The 20,996-nt window shown below is 40.7% G+C and overlaps 1 protein-coding gene across 1 annotated transcript in view; it reads right to left on the bottom strand.

Moving 5' to 3' along the window:
- Nucleotides 1-20,131, bottom strand: part of LOC311247177 (CD151 antigen-like) — a 35,711-nt gene extending 15,580 nt beyond the window's left edge. The window contains exons 1-3 of the mRNA XM_084337513.1: nucleotides 19,941-20,131; nucleotides 11,179-11,263; nucleotides 4,452-4,643 (exon numbers count right to left, since the gene is read on the bottom strand). Coding sequence (XP_084193639.1) covers nucleotides 4,452-4,643; nucleotides 11,179-11,262 — 276 coding nt within the window. The 5' untranslated portion in view covers nucleotide 11,263; nucleotides 19,941-20,131. The remainder of the gene's footprint in view (nucleotides 1-4,451; nucleotides 4,644-11,178; nucleotides 11,264-19,940) is intronic.
- Nucleotides 20,132-20,996: the final 865 nt, after the last annotated feature.

The following is a 20,996-nucleotide window of genomic DNA, read 5'->3' as shown; positions in this document are numbered from 1 at the left end:
TATATTATTATAAATGTTTAAGATACAAAAAAAAGAAAAGAACACCACTTATTACGAACAGTATTTACTCAAGGCTATATAACACACTTTGAAACACATTGTCTAGTGTTTATACCCTTGGTGAAACCCAAGGGTATGCTAAGAGACCTCCAAGGCTCTAGTTTGACAAGGCTGTAACAGTAACACACCTCTGTGTTCATTGGGAAAAGGTTATAGTTTTTGACAAACTAACAGTAACACACCTCTGTGTTCATTGGGAAAAGGTTATAGTTTGATTAGAAAAATTCCATACCTTTGCATGGATAACGGTATACCTTCATATTTGATATACCTCCCAGCCCTACTTCAAAGCATACAGTATATCCTGTGCCACCAAACACATTGTTGATACAAAAGTAGATTGTATTACTACTTAGTTTTACAATTGTACTAATAATATGCTGTGTACTTTTGTGCCAACAGTGCTTTGGCGAGACGGTAGATAAACAGAAGAGATGGTCATAGTCAGGACTCCAAACTCCACAGCTAGAGTGACTATGAAATCAGTTAATCCTTTCTATGCCTCCGCTCACAGCTCTGTTGACGGGTCGCTCGAGAGTGGAAGACAGAGAGGCAAAGAGAGAATGAAAAAGAGAAATGTGGGGAGAAAAGGTGGAACTGGGAGTGTGCACGTGTGTGTGTGACAGAGACAGATAGTATTATTCAGAGACAGACGGAGAGGAATATAGATAGATAAGCAAGGACAAACTTACACAGAGTACAAAACGGAGGCAGAGAGTTGGAGAGAAAGCATGAGTAAGTAAGCAACAGAAAAATAGAGTGTGAGTGAAGGAGACAGTGTATGAGTAAGAGAGCAGTAGAGGAGGGAGAGAGAGATAGCTGAGAGAGCGAGAGAGAGGAGAAAAACCTTGTAAGGTTATGGCCAGCAGGAGTGTATGAGGTCAGTCTCTCCATTGGCGGGTCAGCCTCGAGAGACTCGGAGTCAGCCTCTGTTCCATTTGGCCTGGTTGTTTAGTGGGAAAAGGTTTTCCCTGTACAAGGTTCTGTCTCTTTAACCATTCAAAACAATAGAGATATGCGTTTGCACACAACCACACCCCTCCTCCCAAGAGTCTCTATCTTGCTCTCTAAATGAGTACATCTTACTCATTCTTTCACAGACAGAGAAGAGTGGCCTTTTGGGAAGCTTCTAGGGCTGACCTTCGAATATTTTTATGGAATTCGAAGCTTCGGGGCCGAGATTCGATTTTAATATTAATTTAATATAAAAATGTATATACTTTTTTTTATGTTGTGGGACTTGTACAGCACTTTGTTCAACTTTGTCAGTGCTGTAAAGTTTAAACCTTTTTAAATCTTAGACAAACTAAACACTTTGCTTTCATGAAATATTGTAAGCCGTCATTTGAGGCTTTATAAAAGCAGCACAATGAACACAAATCTGTCAGTGCAGAGTCCGAACTCATCTTAAAAATAACAAACAGCATTACTTGTTGTAGTTATCAAAGAGAGGCAGAGTTGATTTTGCACCAAAAAAATATATATATAATATATAAATTTTTTTATATATTCAATTTTTTTTTTCATATTCGAATCCCATGCCCATCGAACGAAGCTTCGAAGCATTTAAGACAGCCCTAGAAGCTTCATATGGTGAATAATAAGAGTGACTTAAAGCATCATTTAACTCTAGAACAACATTTATGTTTTGAGCCTCACTATGCCGTAAAGGGCTCTAGGGGATGGCAATGTCGGTTTTTTATACATGAGTTTTTTGTTGTATAATTCTACTATTCTCTTAAATCACTTTGCCGCCCAACCACGAGTTAACTCGGGTTTCGGTGCCATGCGTTGAGGACCAGAGCCACGAGTTAACTCGTGGCAAGTTGTTATTGTTTTATTCCATATTAATAAACGGATCAAGATCCCCGATCGACTCTGCACATCTACCCGCCTCCTTTAAATCGGCGACATGAAATACCAGCCAGATCCTCTTAGGGGCGCCATCGCTCCACTGCAGTATCATTGTGGGCGAGTGGATAATTTTTTTTTACAGTCTATGGGCGTTTCATATGAGCCTGGATCCCAAGCGACCATCCTCCACCGTTGATCACCGTTCGAAGCGCAGATTTCAGCCTGGAATAATGGGATTTATGATCAGCCAATGGACATATAGATCTACCAGATGCCGATGAATAATGGGGAAATGCTGCCGGCGATCACATGGGCTGACGGTAGGACACTCTTGACCCAAATTACAGCCGGATTGGACATTGTTGTAAAACGCAAGCGATCGATCAGTGAATGTGGCTACTTGAACGCACACTGTATTGCTAATCAATAATATTAATCGGCGTCCCCCGCTTCCCCCATTTCATCCATAGATGCTCTGTAATAGTCCGGATGCTAAGCAGTTTGTTTTATTTCATTCGTATATATACACAACAGAAATGCCGTTCGATATAACGTGACTAGCCTTTAGCCCTATAAATAGCTTTCCAGAAAGAATACGAGACGAAAACTGCGATAAAGCTTATATTCACGACGCTATAAAATGACAACCAACCGATGGATTTCTATTTTCTTTAAGCCATTATGAAGGCACGGTTTATGCACTCAAGTGACAATGAGATCTCTCTCTCTCCCTCTCTCTCCCTCTCTCTCCCTCTCCCTCTCTCTCCCTCTCTCTCCCCCTCTCTCCTTCAGTTCATGGAAAACGTCTACGGTTTAAGAAGTGTGTGAGTGTGTGTGTGTGTGTGTGTACACGGCACATTTTGACCTTGGTCAAGTAGTATTTACATGTGTGTGTGTGTGTGTGTGTGTGTGTGTGTGTGTGTGTGTGTGTGTGTGTGTGTGTGTGTGTGTGTGTGTGTGTGTGTGTGCACATGGCACATTTTGACCTTGGTCAAGTAGTGTTTACATGTGGGGCAAATGCACACCCACATGTGTTTAGTTAAGTACAAGACATCTTGTGTTTCTTCAACACGTCTATTTTGAGAGTGTATCACATCAAGTCCCTCAAGCTTGATGTATAGCCCATCAATCAGTGGTTCTCAAAGTGGGGTCCAGGGATCCCCAGGGGGTCCTTGAGGGAAGTATGAGTTTAATATCACTGTTTTATTCACTAGACGTTAACATGACATAACGTATAAGAATGAGTATGTTTAATTTCACGGTTTTGTTCACTAGACGTTAACATGACATAACGTATAAGAATGAGTAAGAGTTTAATTTCACTAATATTTTACTCAGTAGACCAGTGGTTTCAAGGCACCCCTGAAAATATGGTTTCCCCCACGGCAGCCCTAAGCTCTTCAAAGATGTCAGAGCTCAAGCTCATAGGCTATAACAATAACGTGCGCCTGCTTCTGAGAGCAGAGAGAGAGACTGTGACACAGGACTTGTACAAAGCGCTTTCAATCTCTCTTTCCATCTCTCTCTCCCTCTCCCCCTCTTGACATATGCACATTGACAGCACTCTATGAGAGGGAGCAACATTCGTCTGCAAAAGACAAAAGCTATCCAAACTGTTGTTGTGAAGATAAGTCTGGCAATGAGAGACAGAATAGTGTACGTTTGGTAGTGTATTAGTACATAATTCTGCTCAATTATCTTGGGCTTTAGCGGACAAACTAGCAGCTGATGCTGTGAAGAAAGAGAACTGAATGGATGCTGGAGTCGTAGTCTTCATTGATTGGGGGAAAATATTTTATATATATATATATATATATATATATATATATATATATATATATATATATTTTAGAACAAATAACACTATTGCCCATTTGCACACAACGAAAGTTGAGAAACCATCTTTGCAAGGTAAATACGCATTCAGTAACGAGTATAGCCATTCAAATTGATATGCCATTTTAAATTATGCACAATTGATATGTTTAATCAGCTTCTATACTTGTTTTGTGAGTAATATGTATTTTTTTTAACAAGCGGTGTGGTAAAATGTATATGCAGAATTATAATGTGCAATGAGCAGATTGTGTGCAGCACCCCTGGACAGTTATCACAGCACCCAATTTGGGAACCACTGCATTAGACATCGACATGACAGAACGTATAAGAATGAGTAATAGTTTAATTTTACTAATGTTTTATTCACTACAGAATGTATAAGAATGACTATTCCCGTCACATGTTTCACTCTCCCCTCTGTTATCCCCCCACCTATGAACATTGACAGTAATGGGATTCTGGACTAAATCACATCTAACAACAAGTGTCTTTTCAGATGGGGGTCACTGAGGCAAAACCTTGTAAAAAGGGTAATTTTATGTGTAAATTTTGAGGTTGTTGACTTGAAAAAGTTTGAGATTCAAGGCCATGAATTAAATGTTGAACGCTATTCCACACACACACACACTTGATAAGTATGTACATGTCAGTCTCTGTGTGTCCCCTACCTCACTGACTGGTATACTATTAGCACTTACCACTCGCAGCAGCCTCCTCTGCTCCTTGAAGGTGGCGCAGCAGCCTAGAACCCCTGTTACCATGACAATAGCTCCAGCCAGGACCAGGATGTAGGCAGAGGCAGCGTAGGTCTTGGAGGAGAGCAGGCTGATGTAGTCACTCTTCTCCACCAAGGTCCAGACACCGACCGCCATCACTACGCCCCCTGCCAGCTGAGAGAACACATCAGTCAAAAGTTAGCTCTCTGGGAGCTATTGGTCTGGCCTGGTCACAATGGCCACCAAAAAGCTAACTATCCATCTAGAATTGCAGGCAGACGCAGGCAAAAGCTTAAAATAACAGAGAGGATCAATTAATTACTATTACTGATTATAACTAGGGTATCTAATCAGAATATTATTTAAAATCTATTTAGGAAAATATCAACAATCCCACTACATTTTGGAATCCCATTACATGTTCAGGCCTCCTTGAACACATTTTAGTTTAACTCAACTGAAATCAAGAGCAAGGATGATATTGTAGGATACTTTAATGAGAGCTGGGTCCGTCTTTAGTACATATGCTGCAGGGTCTCTGACTCGTCTATCCTGTACCCACTCACCTGGGGACCCTTTGTTTTTACACCTATTTCTAACACTATTAGAAAATGTTCTGGACCCGACAACCTGGATCCTTGCAGCTAATTTTATTGCAGAGCTTATTGCTCATCATTTTAAATCAGAGCCTCGATACTAATTCCACAACATCTAGAAAGTAGCCTATGAAAACGACTAGGGATGCACCGATATGAAAATTGGCCACCGATACCGATTGTTCAACTAACACAATCGGCCGATACCGATATTTGTGTATTATTTGTATAGTATTTGTAATTTTCTTTATATTTTCTTTTTTTATATTTTTTTTTTGTAATTTTCTTTTTTTTAATGAAACTACTGTATATTTGTATGTGTATGTTTGTATTTGTAGGCCTCTTTACTTACTTAAAAAAAGGAAACATCAAGAAATATGTTTATGGTATTAATTCCACCATGCCATGTAGCACTATCCCTCTCCCAATATCGTCTGGCGGCCTGCAGATGGATACTATTCTCTCAACCAGCGCTCTCAACCAATGCAATAGAACCATTTTGATTGACAGTCGATTCGGCCAATTACGTCACACCGCTAGCACCCACCTCCTGCTGTTCTTACCACCAATCGGCAAGCGTTTATTCATTTTCTACTTCCGGGCATGCCGCCATTGATCTGCTTGCGAGAACCACAACAAGCTAATACGTTAGCTGCCCGGCCCGCCGACCAGCGCTCCACAAGATGACCAAACGAGACACAATGATTTTACTGCAACAAATGTTATAATAAAACAAAGTAGGGCTGGGCGATATGACGATATTATATAAATATCGGGTACAGTTCATTAACGATACACTTTTTCAACGTATCGTGGATATGTTTTGCCCAAGAGGATTGTGTCGCGTCAATCTGTCCACACGTTACTCGTTCATATCTCAGCCTGTGCTGAGATATGCCCATTCCGCGGTCTGTTAATAAAGTTTTCAATCAGACAGATGTATGGAAAGGCTTTTATTATAACATTCGTTGTAGTAAAATCATTATGCCTCATTTAGCATCCTGTGAAGCACTGGTCTCCTACTCGACGGCCGCGGGGAGCTAACGTTAGTAGCTTTGTTGATGTTCAGTGTTCACTTCAGCACACGGGACATTCAGGAAGTCATAACGCTTGCCGATTGGTGCTAAGAACAGCAGGGCGGGTGCAAGCGGTGTGACGTCATTGGCAGACTCGACTGTCAATCAAAATTATTATGTTTCCGTCAGAATGAATGAATGAAAACTGTATTAAAAGGTTGCAGAATGGGTACAATACAGTACAGGAGGATGAAGACCAGAAAAAGACTTTCGGCTTTTTTACATAAGGGTCCTCCATTTTCAATTCATCAAAACATTTAGAGACATACATATATACAGTAGTTTCATAAAAATGCTAAAATGCTATTTATTGATTGATTGATTTAAAACTTTAACATATTGCAGAATGGGTACAGTACAGCTCAATACATACAATTGTTAAGGGGATGCAGACCAGAGAAAGACTTTAGTCTTGTTTACATCAGGGTCCCCCATTTTCAATTCATCATATTTCATATCTAAATCATATAATATCTCATATGCAATATATAATCTAATAATCTAAATCTAATATAAAAATGCTAAATGCATGGGTATTTTATTTTGTCTTTAATGTTAGCTTGCAAACTCAAATACTGTCTTGGTAAGCCTCATAATGAATTGTTTGGGGTAAAAAAGAAAAACATCGTGATGTGTATCGTGTATCGCCGAAAGGTCAGAAAATATCGTGATATCATATTTAGGCCATATCGCCCAGCCCTAAAACAAAGCCTTTCTATACATTTGTCTGGTTGAAAACTTTATTAACAGATTGCAGAATGGGTAGTTGGGTACGGAATGAGCAACGGAATGGAACTGAGCTATGAACGGAGTAATGCCTTGCTTACTTGCTATGTCCGGGTAAATAATATGCTGATGTTATTGAACGTGTAACACTAACTATATAACGTTAATGCCACAAAACGAATGTTTGTGTCATTTTAACAGCAGATACTTTCTTAAATGCCATCTTCCCGAGAGAGGGGTGTTGACGGGGAGCTGTGATGGCTTCGCTTGGTTGTTTTATTAATAGCATTGAACAGCTAACCGAAAGCTAGCGTTAACTAACGTTAAAGGTTTAGCCATAACGTTACGTTGGCTAAAGTTGGGGCTATTCATAATCCAGCAATAATGGCTGCAGACCTGCAAGCAAAGTACAGCAAGTTGGCAAAGGAGTATTCCAACGTAAATCACATTTTCACCAGTAACGTTAGTCTTCCACCTCCCGGTAGCTCATGCTAGCTAACCTAGCTCATGTTAGCGTCGTCACTGAGCGACCACCTCGCGTACACAATTAATGACATGTTGCGGTCAGCCATATCGGTGACAATGTTTAGCTTTTAGTGCCAAATGATAAGAGTCTGAAGCGGAGTCTCAAAAGAGAATGTTGAATATTTAGTAGTAACTTTGATGCAGTAGCTTGTGTGTGTGTGTGTGGGGGACTGGAGGCGGCGGCGTTGTGCAGGACACAACTGAATTTATCGGCTACTGCCATCGGCACATTCGAGCTTATCGGCGGATACCGATACCCGACCGATACATCGGTGCACCCCTAAAAACGACCTACCCGTGCCAAGATTTTATAATCTTTAGAGATACAGTATGTAAACAAGAAAAGTAAACCATTCTTAGTTGACTAATCTTATTTTCTATATATATATTTTTTGCATCTTTATACAGATGATAAAACAATCTACTCTAAAATTCTCATTCAATCAATCACCGTGCAGATTGATTGATTGAATGAAAATTGTATTAACAGATTGCAGAATGGGTACAATACAGTACGGCTCAATACACACAATTGTTAAGGGGATGCAGACCAGAGAAAGACTTTTGTCTTGTTTACATCAGGGTCCCCCATTTTCAATTCATGATGAATTGTAAGTAAGGGTGCAACTTGCTCCGTGCAATCCATTCTTTGTGGATCTAGCCCCTAGTCTCCATTAAGCCTAAATACACCAGCATTGGTATATTTTATTTACAAAGCTGGGTAAACTCCCTGTACTTCTGAAGCCCTTCATTGTGAACAGTGTATACTATATTCCTTGACATCATACATATAAATGGGCCCACGTTTATTTCCTGTTGTAATGTTTGCTAACTAGAATAAGAAGATGGATCACAGCTCCAATGTTCTCAAATAAGTCATTCAGCCCTGGGGGAAGATGCTACTTCTTACAATGTGATTTGTCTCCCAATAGTAATGGGACACAATTTCTGAAAATGTCCATGATGACACTGACCCATCCTCTTCTTATGATCCTAATTTGCCTATACTGTACATATCGCTGACAGGAAATACACTTGGGGCCCAGGCTGTTCCCCTAGCAATGGAATTCTACTGAAAAAAGGTCGATATTCCATCATCATCCACAACATAATCTGCAGCTTAAACAGAATATGAGGGATGACTAAATCGATACGACACGCCTGTATTGGAGTCGGTAGACGTTGCAGCACTGCACCAAAAACTTGCCGCTGTGCCAGACCAATCAAGCCGACAGCTTGTCTAATTTACATGTAATGCAGAGGTGGAGATACTGCACAGATACTATAAACGAAGGCTCACGCCACTCCCAGACACATTCCGGTATTATTAAATACACAACTCAAAACAAAGTGGACTGCACTGCATAGACTGACACACACTATAAAAGTAGACTATACCAGTGTTACCTGTATATAGAAGTATAGACTTTGTAGTATTTAGACATGGAAACAATTCTACTTGGTTCCACATCCATCTTTGCATTGATCTTAGTTTTAATTATAATGTAGGTTACAGGACTAATGCTGTTCTTATTTGTTTACTTTAAAGATTCCATCCACTTTTTTCATGGTCAACTCCTCTTGGAGGCATGACTTTTACATTTACATTTAGTCATTTAGCTGACGCTTTTATCCAAAGCGACTTACAAGTTCTGTACGACAAGCCATCAGGAAGGGCACAACTCTATCAGCTGAGTAACAATGTTCATCAAAGTGTTGAGTGCTACAGTGTAGGTTAGTATATTAGGACAAGTGCATGACGGTATGGTTAGTTAGGGTTAGATAATAACTTTGACTATACAGAATAGATTGTGATTTGTGTAGAACGTGTGTCCTTTTCACATTCTTCCCCTGGAGAGCTAGAGAGCTTTTTTGTACTTCCCTGAAATCTGATTTGCATGTGTGATCTCACTAATAGGTCAAAACATATAATGGTCCAATATGTGGTAACTTGACACCTTTAGCTTCAGCAAACACAGAAAGCCGAGTAGGTATCGACAGGTCTTGAGAAAGAATAAGCTGCAGACTTGGAATTCCTGATAAATATCAATGGGTGCTTGTTGTCAATTACCATGTTCATAGATCATTGCATTCTCAATGAAGGTAAAGGTGTAGAGATGCTGCAAAGCCATTTTCAGTAGTTTATTGAACAATTTGGTGAAAAAAGAAATGAGCAACAACAAGAATGGCAGATTTACGACCTCACACTTGCGCCTTCTTGCCACATCAAGGGAGAAATATCACTGAGGTGAAAAAAATAAAAAGGCTAACAAGTAAACAGCAAATGTAAATGCACACAACCAACTGAGCACAGTCTCATAAAGAGTGACAAACACAAATAGTCAACATTGTGTAGAGAACAACATGGTCAAAGACACAAGCACAAATAGACAAATATTATTATTATTATGTGTACCGCAGATTTAGAACAGACATATTGCACTAGATGAAACTATGAGATTAGATTACAATCAGAGGTACATATTTTCATTTTATTTGACCAGAATTCCTAGGTAGGTTATATAGGCTGCATACTGTATATCAAAGTGGTTAAGGAGTAGAAAGTTATTATAATTAGAATCTCTTTATTTGCCAAGTACATTTTGTTGTTGCATATACCGCACCAGGAATTTGTCCTCACAACCCACTAACTATTTAGTGGTGGACAACAATAGTCCGCTGCCCGGGGCATAACTCCAGTTCTAATGCCAGTGCCTTGGTCAATTGCAGGAGTATGTACCTAGCGTGCATGAGTAACTGTCACAGCAACTGAATATAATTTAAAAGACAAATAGTGCGAGATTGTTGTTCATAACATGAGAAAACAACACTGCTTACATCATGCATAACCATTGCATAATGCAGGACATTTAGCTTAAAGCTCAATCGCTGCATCTAATTATAAAGAAAGTAATTTACATATTTCCTTTGCATATCTTGAGAACCATTCATTTGATCAACTCAAAGGGAGTGTGCAGTGTCGAATATGGTGCTATTTGGCCAGATGGTGGTACGATAGCACACTATTGCTGAGGACCCACGAGAGTGCAGTGTTGAGTGTGAAGTCGATCGGATGAGTTTGCGAGAATGTTGAAAGCAGCACTTCCGGGGACCAAGCAATCGGCACGCTCCGAACAGACTGCACTAGTGTAGCTAACAAGGACAGTGTCATAGGTGCAAAGTGCATTTCCTGTGAGCCACCTGTGCATCCAAAAAAGCCTTAAACCTAGTTCAGCCATGATAGCATTAATACAATCCCTATTATTGTGTCTCTTAGGTTCACTCATGGGGAATATTTTCCTGTCAATGTGTTGCAGCATCATTAGGATACACAACTTCACTGGGGATTTACCAGTACTTTCCTTACAGCCCTAAGCATATAGTCCAAAGCACTGTACATCATTGAAATGCAATTTCAAAAACAGACAGACTTAGTAGTCATAAGGGGCTTTGTGCTTTGCATTTTAGCCATGGCGTTCAGATTCATCTAGTTTTAAATAGCCTCTTTCACATGGGCAACCCCAGGGAAATAACTACATAAGACAATGGCTGATGGCTTTGATTTGGTCCCAAACATACATATGGTTGTAACTCTATATTCTAGCACCAAGAGGGCTCAAAACATAATTCTGAACTAATTTGAGAATAAATCAAATCATTTGACGCTGGCAGACAGATGTTTATGCATATTGGCATAGCAGACAGACAGAAAAGCCTAGCAAAAAGAGGGAGAGAATGAGAAGGAGCACTCCTCCGCACACCCCTTATAACCAAATTAAAACTTACCCAGAAGAGAAAGTTGAAGGTGAAAAGGAGGTACTTCAGGCAGATAGTCCCGCATGTTTCCTTCTTCTCTTCATACACCCCCATTCTGCAAGGGAAGAGAAGAGCATGTTGCATGATCTATCAGTTTTCATGATCATTTCATACTAATAGATGATCTGTTTCAGTTGCCTTAGTGTCTCACTTTGACCAAGTGTATTGTTTCCAAGCTAGGATAACATAGCTACACCTACACAAAAATGCACAACAGGGTAAGGCATACAGGGACCCAAGAACCATCCCTTCCTTTATTTTATTGCCAGGCGCATTTAGCAAATGAGAAGTTGCAGGGCTAATGCAGCTCCTAGGAGAGTGGACATGAGATATGTAGTGTGGGCCGAGGGCCAAGCTATGATGTGTATTCAGAGAAACCCATGACCAAGCACTGTAGGAGTGGAGAGCGGAAGCCTGCCAAAGGCTTGGAATTCTCACCCACCACCCTGGTGCCCAATATCAACATCCAACACACCCACAGGATGATGCCAAAGTCTTCTCATAACAGTTAAAAATGAGTTAAAAGTTTTTAATTATTTCTGGTTTTGGTACTGTACAGTAAAATACCGTAGTAAGCTGTACACCTCTGTACTAAAATAGAGCTCACTCAAACACTCAATGAACTGTCAGCAAATATGTTGTTAGTCTAGTCAGCTAGACATAGTTGTCATAGTAAAATACAGAATATTTGTCCATGAAATGCTTTTTTCTGTATGAGCTCCTGGGAGTGTGCTAGATAAAATAGATAGAAAGTATAAAATAGACAAAGTCAAGAGTATGTAAACAAAAAGTGTTCAAAAAGTGTTCAGTCAATCAATATACATAAATACAAGAGTAAAAAAGAGTAAAAAGACTAAAAAAAAAAAGAGAGTAACAGTGTTTGAGTGTCATAGTTTGAGGAAGTGTTAGTCTAAAGCTAATGTGTTTTTTTGATTAGATGAAATGTCATTTGACAAAACATTGATTTAACACATTCCTGGCCAACCACGTATATATACGTTATTGGGTGCCAGCCTTAACACATCCAGCGCCAAAAACGCTGTACAGCGGTATTGCCCGCCATGCGTTGCCCGCCAACATCGCTGTACAGCGTTTTTTAGATCAATATTTCATTTTTTCCGCCATGGTATTCATAATTCATCCACCCAACCCCCCGTGCTGCAGCGGGACCCTAAATGAGACTGCAACGCCTCAATACAGCCACCTGGTGGATGGTCGGGCGAGTTACACTCAAAAACCAGATAGTGTCATCGGTGCGTCTAGGAAAATCCTCCGGCAGTCACATCTCGCTAAGGGACTACAGACAAACACTGGTGTGCATATGGATCGCTGCCATAACGCAATAATCAATATGATTTCGGCGTTTATTGCGCCATACAAACCGGAAATGGATATTGGAGATCGGCGTCGAATAATTGGGATCTTTCTCCTCCAGTCTCATCTGTGCACGGTAAGAGGGCAGTAACGTTATTTTCAACCCGATTGTTTATTCATTTCACTGCAAACAGTCTGATCAATATATCAACCCATAGTAAATAAAGCCGTTACTGACGATCAAGGAATTATAAACGACCCCCCCCCCCCCTTTTCTCCACGCCTGATGAAGCATAATGTATACCGATCATATACATTTGAATTTTTTTATATAGCGTGTATGGGAAAGAAACGCCAATCGATAATCTATATATGCTTCAGGGCCTATAACTACTGTTTTTGGAATTACAGCAGAAAAGATTAAAAACATACTTATATTCTCGAAGGTATTAACACAACAATGTATGAATGAAAAAATATAACGTTCCCACATCCTGAACGATAGATAATCGATGTTGAATGGGCCATAGTAATGTCAATATAGCAATAACATTTTAAAAGTTATAGCCCTGCAAAGAAGGTAAACATCTCCATAGGCTTTCAACGGTGGCAGACTGGGTACAATGATGGGCACAACCCCCGGCGCCCAATGTGTTAAGCAGCCAACCAAGTATACGTGTTACCACTCGGTTTTGCTTTTATTCCATTTTAATATCCTACTCAATGTCACGGAGCTGTATGTTGGCTGGAAACGGCATATCCGGACTCCGAAAGTGCAGTACCGGCCAGATCCTGGTATTGGCGCTGTCTCGATAATGCAGTTTCCCTTGTTGCAGACGGGGTGTCACGTTTTTTTTCACTCTGGGTTAGGTTTTCTGTTAGCCTGAATCGAGGGCTTCAACCGATCGCCTGGAATACTTATTGCGACACCGAATTCAGTATGCAGTAAAGGAATATAGCATCAGCCAATGGACATATCGATCTACCAGATGGCGATCAATAACTGGGAAATAATTTTTGGAATCCAACCACCCACAGGTAAGAGCGATTTGACGTCAATTTCAGCTTGATCGGGCCTTGTTCTCATAGCCATCCACCCGGTCAATATATGATGTTGCATTAACGAATGCCGTTATTGGTAATCAATAATCAGAAACTACTTCCGCCGCCCCCCACCTTTCATGCATACATGGTGGACCATGATACCGATCATATGCATTTCGATTTTTAACTAGGGCCGAAACGCCAATCGATTTAACGTTATTAGCTTAGCGCCCTATAACTAGCTTTGCAGGAATTACCCTAGAACATTGCGGTATATAGTTCATATTCAAGCCGCTTTAAAACTGGAACGTATTGATGAAAAAATTATTTCTTTATGGCATATTGAAGGGAAGGTTTATACTGTCAATTGACAATGACAATGGACACATAGCAATAATATAATATATAGATTTAGCTCTACAAACAACCTCACTCACAGTGAAACCTTGTAATGAAAAGCTGGCCTCACAGAGTGGGATTAGACGGGCCCCAATGGCCATGAATGTGTTAAGACACACAGAAGACTGTCAACAGAAAACAAGACAACATCTGCTAAGTGGGGCCATTTCTCTCCACAATGCAAGCGTTAAAAAGGACCACACTCCCCTGCGCTGCACGTCACAGCCTGCAAAAAAGCTCTGCCCCAAGTGCCTCATTACTGGAACAATTTATGACCTCCTCTATGATCAAATCAGTTTTAAAGAAAATGCAGTAATAACATTGAATTGCATGTATACATAATATCATGAAAAAAAATATTAAGTTTGTGTTAACATTCATGAATTATGCAGCGATATAGTTATCAGAAAGATAAACAGACTATCTTTTCTGTGTAAGGAAACCATACCTTTATGGCTGTGTTCCATCATCGTTTCCATGGACACAGTGAATAAATAATAAGATGGCATAGAATTAAATTATTTAACTTTTTCCAACTCATGTTCAGTTGTTATTAGTAAAGTGTTATTAGTTCTTTTTGTCTCATTTGTTCACATGCCACAATTTAGTCGTTATGCCAATTCCCTCCTGGTTGTTGCGCTACCCTACAATCATATAAAATGTTATAATGAGTTTCATTATAATGAAAAGTGAGTCAATTATACTGCAAGCATTTTGGAAACGGACATGTATCATGATTCATGGTTTTTGAAGGCAAAACACTTGCCCCATTGGATTGGAGCCTGGTGAGAGGATAGAGCAATAGACTTCAATACTGAAGTGATAGTGAAAGTATGGCCTGTACTAGTCACCGTCATGCCAGACAGTGTTTAAATAGAGCCTGGGTTAAAAAATAAAGTGAACCCCATCCTTTAAACATCTCAAACTCTAAAATCCCAGGAAATCTCAGGACAACCTTGATGATGAAGAATTGTTGAGTCATTTAAATGAGACTAAAAGCCAGCAGTTGATTTTTTTCCAGCACACCACTGAACCAACGTTAACTCATAAACTGGCCTATAATATAATTACCTGATAATACCGTTCATTGGGTTTTGCCCGGTTTATTGAGTATAAAGTAAGGCAGAACAACCTAAACCTGAATGGCCTTAATGTACAACAAGCCTTTCTTTCCAAGCGGAACATACTGTTTGACTCACAACTTTCTTGGCTTTACTTGCCAGTCAAGTCCAGACTCGCCCTCATGGTCTGCCTCTTACTTTGTGATCAAACTGAAACCTCCTCCTCCGCCTCTTCTCTCCCCAGAGTATCGCCTGCCATGTCACCAGCTATTACCACTCAGCCAGGCCATAGTTTACTGTTTGCTTTATGATCAGAAAGCCTCCAGATTGGTTTTTGAAGGAAATTAAGGGGTTAAATTGGGGTCAATACTCTTATTCAATGAAAGCATCATGAATTATAAATGAATACTCATTGAATTAGGTTTCACTAGTGTGTGTGTGTGTGTGTGTGTGTGTGTGTGTGTGTGTGTGTGTGTGTGTGTGTAGAGCTTACTTATGTTTGCCCATGCTATTTGTAAGGTAAATATACTTAATGCATTAATCAGGCCTTGGTGTTTATATTAAAAAAAAAATTACTTAATGCATTAATCAGGCCTATGATGTGACTCAAGGTTGAGCTGATGCTTTTCATGAAGGTGATTAAGATTCTGATGTTGCTGATATAATAAAAATAATACATCGGATATATAGCGTTTCTCCAAATGCTCAAAGACGCTTTGCTGTGTCACTGTGCATAGACCTTATAAAACCAGCATCACCTCCTACGGTTTCCTCTATTGTCTGTTACTGCATGTTTCTTCTTCTCTTGCTGTGTGTGTTGTCTGTCTGTTGACCATCTGTTGGGATGGGCCCTTTTAGTATGCCCATGTCAATTAAATTCAAACAAAGGTTTATTGACAGGACTTCATAATCGTACTGTTTAGGCCTACGTAAACACAACACAGCTGAGTCAAGAAATGCATCCATCTGATAAAGGTCAGGAGTAAAAATAAAACCACATAAACTAAACTCTTGTAAACTAAAATTGTAACTTTGAAGAACAAGTGGTAGGCGAAACATTGCAGCCACAGAAGGGCACAGATTGCTGACAACCAGACAGACACCAGACATGCCGTCTTACTCACTCTCCGCTAATCTCTGACTCATAGCCTATATTATGCATGACAGCTCATCATGGCTGCTTGGAACAGAACTATCTTACTGTTTCTTTCACTATTTGGACAATTTTACACAATTCCTGTGAGTCTATGGAACACATCTGTAAGGTTTTTCTCAAAAAAATTCATTGTTTTATATTTCTAATCGAGTACTCAAAAGCAGCATTTTTCCACTTCAAGATTTCAAGCTGTTTTGGCCTGGCTCCGCCCATACTCGCTTTGAGTGACAGTCACCCACAGTCTGTGACTGGCAGACAGAGAGAGAGATAGAAAGATTGAGGGGGATACTAATTAATTTTGCCGCGGAGGGGGCATAATCCCACGGGACAATGCATTGGTAACTTGTTTCAAATTACAATATATACCCCTGTGAATATTATTGCACGGATCGGAATATGGGCGTGCGCGTGGGAGCGCGCGCAATGATATTTTGACAGTGATATGCGAGTGCTCCCGACTGAGGGGGAGAACAGGGCTGTACGCGAAGCTTTTTCACTAGGGGCACAGAATATTTTTAGGGGCACTTTTTTTAAATAACAATTTTACCATTATAGTGCAAAATAATATGTTCCTCCTGCCTCATTACTGTGGTCCTTTTATTTAACATTTAAGTGCTTTTGTTTTCAGGTTTGTATCTTTTATAATGAACCAACTGAGAAAGTGTGTAAATCACTAATGGAACAAAAACAACAATGTGTGTGTGTGCACTTGTAGTGCTCCTTGAATGAGATAATCACAACACACACACCATTGCATTAATCAGGAGTACAATAAACTCTGCATGCATACCTTTGTTTCACAATGAAAAGTGCTTTAGAAATAAAATGAATTATTATTATTGTAAATAACCCCATGAAAGGTTTATTATTTTTATGGGTAATTAATTACCTGATTGGTTTCAGTGTGTGCCTAAAGTGATCAATGTGTTGGGCCGTTTATAGAGATCTATGCCAATTAATGTTTATGTATATCCGGGACTTTTTTTTTATAAGAATTGAGAGGCCTACTACGGTATGATGTACACTACACATATTATACTATAGTCACATAACATGACACATCACATGCAATTACATTACTAATCATGGTACACTCACATCCTAAGATGCCATTACATTGTTTTGGGTAGCATTTAGAAAAACTAAAATAATTTAAATGCAAGGTATTACTATTATTGGAAAAATATTACCTGACATGGTTGTCGTAGGTTGTATTTATATCAACGTTCTTATTGTGAAGAGTAATGAGTGGCCCAAACTTCACAAACGGCTCCTCTTCCTTGGCGATGAAGTGGGCAATATTCATTTTTATTTTAAGCTGCCTCCGTTGATCCGCCTCGGAAATAAGAACTTGCCTAACTAAGGCTGCTGTCACCATAGACGACGATTTATTGGATCGCATCATGTAGCTGTCTCTGCAGGCTGTGTGCCGATAGGACATACTGTGTTTAGTTAAGCCATCTTTTTTTAAAGTTGGGATTTCCCGTTACAAACGCAGTTTTCCCCGCCTGCTTCGGTCCCTTGCAGTATTTACAAAACATAAGGTCATCGCCATCTTCATCTTCTTCGCTAGTAACGTCGGCTTCTGCAGACTCAGTGCTAATGATACTAGAGCTTAGCCCCTTTCGTGACTTTCGGTTTGCAAGCCTGTGGCTTTTGTGACCGGAGTCACTTGCCCACCCGCCCCGATCACCCAGTAGAGAAACGACCAAGCGCCGTCAAGGGGCTTGCGGTGTGTCAAGAATACATCAGATCTGAATTTCAAAGATACCCAGCGTACAATATGGGTCCAACACAGCTCCACGATGGGGTCTGGAAGCTCGCAGTTGCCAATAAACAGTTTAAAACATTGTTACTCGACGAGTGGTATTTACAGACCGAACGTCCATCTCCGCCGTTGGTGTCACAGCGCATGCGCACCATTCCGCGTTCACGTTACTGGGAAGAAGCGGAAGAACCAGAGGACATCTCGTTGCTACAACTAGGAAGCTTCACGCTTTGACTCTATATATATCTATGGATGAAACGCCCACATCCATACTTCCGCAATTCGTGACGCGAAGTGGGAGATATGGGGTCTATAAAAGAATCCCATATGTCCTAGTAGGAATTACCACTAGGAGGCTGACGTGAATGGTTTTTCCCAGTCGGAAGCTGGTTCTTCCGCTTCTTCCCAGTAACGTGAACGCGGCATGGTGCGCATGCGCTGTGACACCAACGGCGGAGATGGACGTTCGGTCTGTAAATACCACTCGTCGAGTAACAATGTTTTAAACTGTTTATTGGCAACTGCGAGCTTCCAGACCCCATCGTGGAGCTGTGTTGGACCCATATTGTACGCTGGGTATCTTTGAAATTCAGATCTGATGTATTCTTGACACACCGCGAGCCCCTTGACGGCGCTTGGTCGTTTCTCTACTGGGTGATCTGGGCGGGTGGGCAAGTGACTCCGGTCACAAAAGCCACAGGCTTGCAAACCGAAAGTCACGAAAGGGGCTAACTAGAGCTAGCCATGTTGCTGTCGCTAACGACGGTAGCCATACCTGTAACGGTGGCTACTGCTACTGTTGGCTCACTGTTCTCTGTCACATTTTCATTAGACGGCTCACTAGGTCCAACACGTCGAAAATATGATGCAATACTAATGTTACTGGTGGTTTTCTTCATTTTTAGCCTAGTAGCTAATCAGACTGGCATCTACAAGCTGCGTGCACAATCACGTAGTGCTCAGTCGATTTTTGCCGCTGTTCAACTTCATACCTGAGTGTGCAGCTCGCGTGAGTTACGTCATCACACACTTTGGATTAATTTAGGAGTGAAATGCAAATGCAAGGGTTGAAATCACTACTCGTAAAGGTGCGCCCACATATTTTTCTCCACTCACACAGGCCATATAGGGGCAATTTGCGATAACCTCGTCACACTGTACAGCCCTGGAGAAGCTCCATCCATTTCGCACACATTTACACACTCCTGCGCGCGGTCCCTCTATCTCTCTCCCTCTTTCTCTGCTGTCTGTCGGCACCCGCGTTTGAGGAAGTAATTCCACTCACTCTGTTGTTGAGCGAATTGTTGATTGTGGGCGGTGACTACAACCAGTGCCTTATTCACGTCAGCAAAACAGTAAAATCAGAATGGCTTAGTTGAGTGAGGGAGGATCTCGTGAACTCGAGACTAGACTGATGAGTCAAAATGAGAATTGGAGAAACAGACCCCATTGATATAATCCCCCATTGCTAGGAAACAATGCTAAACACTGGAAAAGGCCATTTATAAAGACATGGGACCTTTAAGTCACTGCTTGAGAATGCAATGCATCACACAGGCCAACATAGTTTCCCTATAGAATGACATAGCTATTGCTTTATGGCTATATAGGCTACTTGAGAGTTCTCACAAATCAAGAGTGGTTGTCGGTTGGACAGCAGGATATAGAACACGGAAAATGGGCAAGAGAAGCGAAAGCTCAGTAAATCAACCGTCTGTGATTTACAAAGACGGAGCATCTTGTCGTCTGTTCCCTGTGCTGCTACAACCATTAGCTCAATAGCCTACTACTGGATTTTCTAAAAGCATAAGCCTCGAAATTGAGTAATAACCTATGGTATACACAACGCTGAAATAAATGCTATATAGAACAAAAAAGAGGACGGCGATGTTCCCTTTTAGCAACGCGACATTGTAGCGGCGGCCCGAACAATGAGCAACAAAGTGTGTCGAGTTGCTCAGTAGAGCACTTCCTGCTTAACGTTACTTACCTGCTTTTCTTTTGTCCGTCGGTCGAGGGGTAAATGGATGAAGTAGAGTTATATGTCGTTTGTTTTCATTCCAAACTCATTGGATAAATGCCACGGCGACCGTGTGAAACAAGTCGGGTGGAAACGCAAAAGAACTACGGTCATGTAGTGCAGTGTTGTAGTCTACTAGAGGTCTATGCGTTGACTCCACCCCAAACCACCTTGCCTGTTGCCTCTTTCTTTTTTTCTGTCCTGGGGCAATTTCTCTGCTTCCAGATATTTGTCGCCAGCAGCCATATCATACAATATGTTAGAACAACACGGAGAAACGAAAAGAGTGGGACAAACAAAAGGAGTGAAACTGATTTATTTCGCACATAATCTCACACACATCCAAAACAAAAAAGCTTTGCACACATTCATTTAGTTTGACCGTTTTGATTGATTGATTGATTGAAAAGTTTATTAACAGATTGCAGAATGGGTACAGTACAGTACAGCTCAATACATACAATTGTTAAGGGGATGCAGACCAGAGAAAGACTTTCGTCTTGTTTACATCAGGGTCCCCCATTTTCAATTCATCATAACATATATGACATACATGACATACAGATAGACAGTACTGCTACATCTATACATGTATGACATATCAGATTTGCAAATACAGTACTGTTTGTGATACAAAAGTGTCCAGAAAAGGAGTGTATATACATTTGGCGTAGAAACTGTACATTGGAGGAGGTTGGTTGGGTGGGGTGGGGTTGGGTGGGTTGGGTGAGGGCTGTACATTGGGGGGGGGGGGGGGGCTTGGGTAGGGGACACACACACATTTTACACTGTACATTGGAATATTGACAAAGCCTTACTTGGTCATTTACTGTACAACTAGGTTAGGACATTTGTAGGGGCCAGTTTCGAATTGCAGTCTCACGTAGGTGTTTTTTGAGAGTGTTTTTGAAAGTGGGTAGTGATTCACATTCCTTTACAGCTTTAGGCAGGGCGTTCCACATTGATGTGGCATAATTGCGAAACGTGTTTAGTCCCTTGTTTGAGCCGAATCTGGGTTTTACATGA

Source organism: Notolepis coatsorum (assembly GCF_963971535.1).
Source record: "Notolepis coatsorum genome assembly, chromosome: 20".
Taxonomy (NCBI): Eukaryota; Metazoa; Chordata; class Actinopteri; order Aulopiformes; family Paralepididae; genus Notolepis; species Notolepis coatsorum.
This window is presented reverse-complemented; position numbering and strand designations above follow the sequence as displayed.